Source organism: Erythrolamprus reginae, chromosome 1 (genome assembly GCF_031021105.1).
Source record: "Erythrolamprus reginae isolate rEryReg1 chromosome 1, rEryReg1.hap1, whole genome shotgun sequence".
Classification (NCBI taxonomy): domain Eukaryota; kingdom Metazoa; phylum Chordata; class Lepidosauria; order Squamata; family Dipsadidae; genus Erythrolamprus; species Erythrolamprus reginae.
The window spans coordinates 140,100,580-140,104,817 of record NC_091950.1 but is presented as its reverse complement, the minus strand read 5'-3'; the positions used below and the strand labels follow the sequence as shown (position 1 = coordinate 140,104,817).

Sequence of the window (4,238 nt, the reverse complement as noted above, 5' to 3'; positions counted from 1 at the left end):
CTGGGTTTTCAACAATATCCCTAATGGAGGGCCAGTTTCTCAGTTATCTATATTTTTGGGTGGGTCCAGATGAAGTAAACTAATCAATCTCACTATACGCCAGTACAAATCTTCTGTTGTGATTATTCTTCGTGAACAAATTCTGAATGGTAGTTTTTCCCGTTTTTTTGCAGAAATCAAAACTGCACTGATGCTAATATTGTGTCTGCACCATATTTTAAATCTTGCTCTGAAGTAATCATAGTGACAGAGATAAGAGAAGGCAAACATTTCATAAACCTATAAGTCTGTTAGAACTGTAATTTTGGTTACCATTTGTGATGCTATGAAATAACAGATTATATATAGGGAGGGAGGGAGGGGGAGGGGGGACGGGGGGAGGGAGATATATACCATAGCTAGATAGATGAAAGATAGAGTAAAACATAGATAGATAGATAGATAGATAGATAGATAGATAGATAGATAGATAGATAGATAGGTGGGTGGTTGGGTGGTGGGTGGGGTGGGTGGGTGGGTGGGTGGGTGGCGGTGGGTGGGTGGGTGGGTGGGTGGCGTGGGTGGCTGGGTGGCTGGGTGGCCTGGTGGTGGGCTGGGTGGCTGGGTGGCTGGGTGGGCTGGTGGGTGGCTGGGGTGGCTGGCCTGGGTGGCTGGGTGGCTGGGTGGCTGGGTGGCTGGGTGGCTGGGTGGTCTGGGTGGCTGGGTGGCTGGCTGGGTGGCTGGGTGGCTGGGTGGCTGGTGGCTGGGTGCTGGGTGGGTGGCTGGGTGGGTGGCTGGGTGGGTGCTGGTGGGTGGCTGGGTGGGTGGTGGGTGGCTGGTGGGTGGCTGGGTGGCTGGGTAGGGCTGGGGGTGGACGGAGAGAGAGAGAGAGAGAGATGAAAGATAGATTGATGGATGGATGGGATAGTTAGAGAGAGAGAGAGTCTGGTAGATAGTTTATAGACAGACAAGAGAGAGAGAGAGAGAATTGTCTGGTTTAAAAGAGCTTGGGATGTTGGAGTTAAATAAAAGATCTAATTTAGCAATCACAATTGGATCAACAACTAGGAAACAGTCACTAAATTTAACTGCAACTATGCATCACATTTTATTTTAGTTTTCTTTGCTTTATAGACCAGCAAAGATCATAAATGTCTGGACAGCTTACAAGGTTACTTTTTCATCATAAACTGAATAATATGAATAAACCAGTATGTGGCTAATATTTGGCTAGATTGCCCTCTAGAAAATCCAGGACTATAAATCAGATTAGGGAAAGCATTCTGAAAAAAGGCTATATGGGAATCCTCTTTGGTACCATCCTAACAAAATGACAAAGGTTTGAGTCACCAGTCATGAGATTGGACTTGGAGACAACTTGGAGACACAGTAAAGATAAACCAATGGATTGTGTTGTAGCAAAATCCTCTTAGTGCATCTCTTTCTATAACTTGCCACATGCTCCACCTAGCGTCCATAAATAATATCTTTTTCGTAGTCTATTTTTTTGCTTATATTTGCACAACTCTCCTTAGTTCTAGATTGCTTCTTTCCTTGATTAGTTTCCATCCATTGGTTCTTGTCTTGCCTTTAGTGCTTTGGAAAACACGTTGACCACCTCTCTTTCAAAATGAAACTGAAGTCTTTAAAGAGCTTCAACTGAAATGATTAAAGAGTCTTATCAGCTGGCTAGAGTCCCAGAATGAGATAAGCATGGCAATAATTACCCAGCTGGAATAATATTCAGAAGCAGAGATATACATAAGTTAGGTGAAAGTCTGGAGCTCCTCCGAAAGCCAAGAATACGCTGTTTTAAAAAACAAGCCGAACGAACTAGAAAACTGGATGCTAGAATAAACCCACGTTGTTTTCTGCCACCGAAGCAGTGGGTTACACCATCTTAAATACCCTGAGAGCACGTCCCAATAATCAGCAGAGCTAGTCATGAGTATTTATTTATTTAATTGGACTTCTATGCCGCCCAATCCCGAAGGGCTCAGGGCGGCTTACAACAGTATAAAATTACAAGTAACAGCAACGATAAAAAGAAGTCAAGAAAAAAGGAACTAATTTCTAAAATCTTAATTAAAAACTTAAGACCATTCAACAGCATACGTACTAGTCATTCATACCCATTCAGACACATGGACAAGCTAGTGGTTGATTTAGGGCCCCCAGGCCTACCGGCATAGCCAGATCTCCGTGGCCTTACGGAAAGCCATACGGACCTCGGAAGGAGTTGATTCCAAAGAGCCGGGGCAGCCACAGAGAAGGCGCTCCCCTGCGGCCCCGCCAACCTGCATTGCTTAGCTGACGGGACCTGGAGGAGGCCAACTCTGTGCTCCAATTGGTTTCTGGGAGGTATGTGGCAGGAGACGGTCCCGTAAATAATTTGGCCCTGAGTAAACCTCCTCCTATAGAGCCAGTCATGCCTGCTACCCTCTGTCACTCATCTCAGGAAGTGCAGAAGGCCCTGGCTGTCCTTCAGTCTCTGACATCACGTCTTCTTCACTGTCAGTCTCAGGTGTCAGAAACACAGGATGCCTGTACTGTTGTGTCCAGAGGACAGTTAGGCCTTGTACCCGCCCCATATATTCCTTGGGCGGGAAAATACTGGAAGGTGATTGGTTGGCTCAGCCTGGCAGCCCAGGATGTTGTTGTCTTGTTTCCATTCTGTAAACCATTACCTTCTGCTCTAATAAAAAGAACCGTTACTTACTCAGAGAGTCTGCAGTTTGATTCTTGTAAGGATTTAACATGTACCATGCCTCTGTGTCCTCTGAGTCCACGACTAATTGTGCAGGACGCGAGGGAACCACAACATCATCTTTGTTGCTCTAACCACTGTTGTAGCTCTAAGGGAAATCATTTCTATGCAAGCATTTCAGTCATATAGGAAGGGGTTACCTATTGGCACCAATTGCTGTTCTATGCCAATGTGATTCCATGCTGAGAAATTTTGGTATGTTTGTTTTTCTCTTCCATGTTCCAGCTCTGGAAGGGACAACCAAGAGATTTTCCAGCCCTTTGGATAACTCCTCTGACAGTGATTATGACTTATGTTCCGCGCAGCAGCTGTAAACTCTGTGAAGTATGGACGACACTCCTTTCTCTCACCTGCAGCATGGTGGTTAAGCTGAAGTGATCCTTACTCCATCCTCAACTCAATGTATGACTTCAAGCCAGTCATTCTATCTCAGGCTTAAACTACCTCACGGGGTGGTTGTGGGGCATTGGGGAATGGAGGGGAATCCAATATGTATGGGTTAAGCTTCTGAGCAAAAGAACCAATACAAATCTAATAACAGACTATCCTTGGAATGAATAGTAAATTCCAGGGACATGATTACTATAATAAATTTAAAGCAGTTTTTTGAAAGGAAGGAAATTGATACTTGTAATATAGATCTTGGATAGATGAGTTTTTCCTTTAGATTATGAGTTGATTCTTTATCAACAAAATGAAAAGATTTATCATCCCCCCCCCCAGTCAGAGTTTAATATTTTACTTAAAAGGGGAGTTGACTTTTCCTCTTTTTCATTCCCTTTCCTTTTATTTTGTATTAAAATTCTAAAAATTGTACAGTATTTGTTAGATATATGTGGAAGACAGAACTTGCCCTGTGAAAACAAATCATTTCTTTAATTATATTAATGATAGTGCACTTCAAAATAATTCATGAACTGTATGTTCTCTTTTGCAGGTACAGAAAGTTCAGTAAAAATAAAAATAGTTTAGGGGAAGAAGAATTTTATTGTCCAAGCCAAAATGCACTTATTCTGGGAAATGTACATTTTCTTTACCTCCACAGTGATAGCAAAACCACCAACTTACCCATACACTGAGTATTAGCATGTTTTTCCTAGAAAGCTACATTGAATTTCAATTCCTATAAGTACAGTGATCCCCCGCTCGTTGCGAGGGTTCCGTTCCAGGACCCCCCGCAACGAGCGGGTTTTCGCGAAGTAGCGCTGCGGAAGTAAAAACACCATCTGCGCATGTGCAGATGGTGTTTTTACTCCCGCAGCGCTAGCGAGGAGCCGAAGATTGGGGGCGGCGCGGCTGTTTTAAAACGTCGCCGCCGGCATGGGGGGCTTCCTAGCAGCCCCCCAAACCCGGGTTGGGGGTCCGGGGGGTGCTGGCAAGCCCCCCCATGCCAGCGGCGACGTTTTAAAACAGCCGCGCCGCCCCCAATCTTCGGCTCCTCGCTAGCGGGCAGGCAGGCGGCGGACAAGCCGTTCGCTGACGCTCGGATCTC

The 4,238-nt window shown here is 45.0% G+C and overlaps 1 protein-coding gene across 1 annotated transcript in view; it reads left to right on the top strand.

Moving 5' to 3' along the window:
• Positions 1 to 3,872, top strand: part of CD5 (CD5 molecule) — a 34,265-nt gene extending 30,393 nt beyond the window's left edge. The window contains exons 8-9 of the mRNA XM_070744878.1: positions 2,972 to 3,148; positions 3,684 to 3,872. Coding sequence (XP_070600979.1) covers positions 2,972 to 3,060 — 89 coding nt within the window. The 3' untranslated portion in view covers positions 3,061 to 3,148; positions 3,684 to 3,872. The remainder of the gene's footprint in view (positions 1 to 2,971; positions 3,149 to 3,683) is intronic.
• The last annotated feature ends 366 nt before the right edge of the window (positions 3,873 to 4,238 follow it).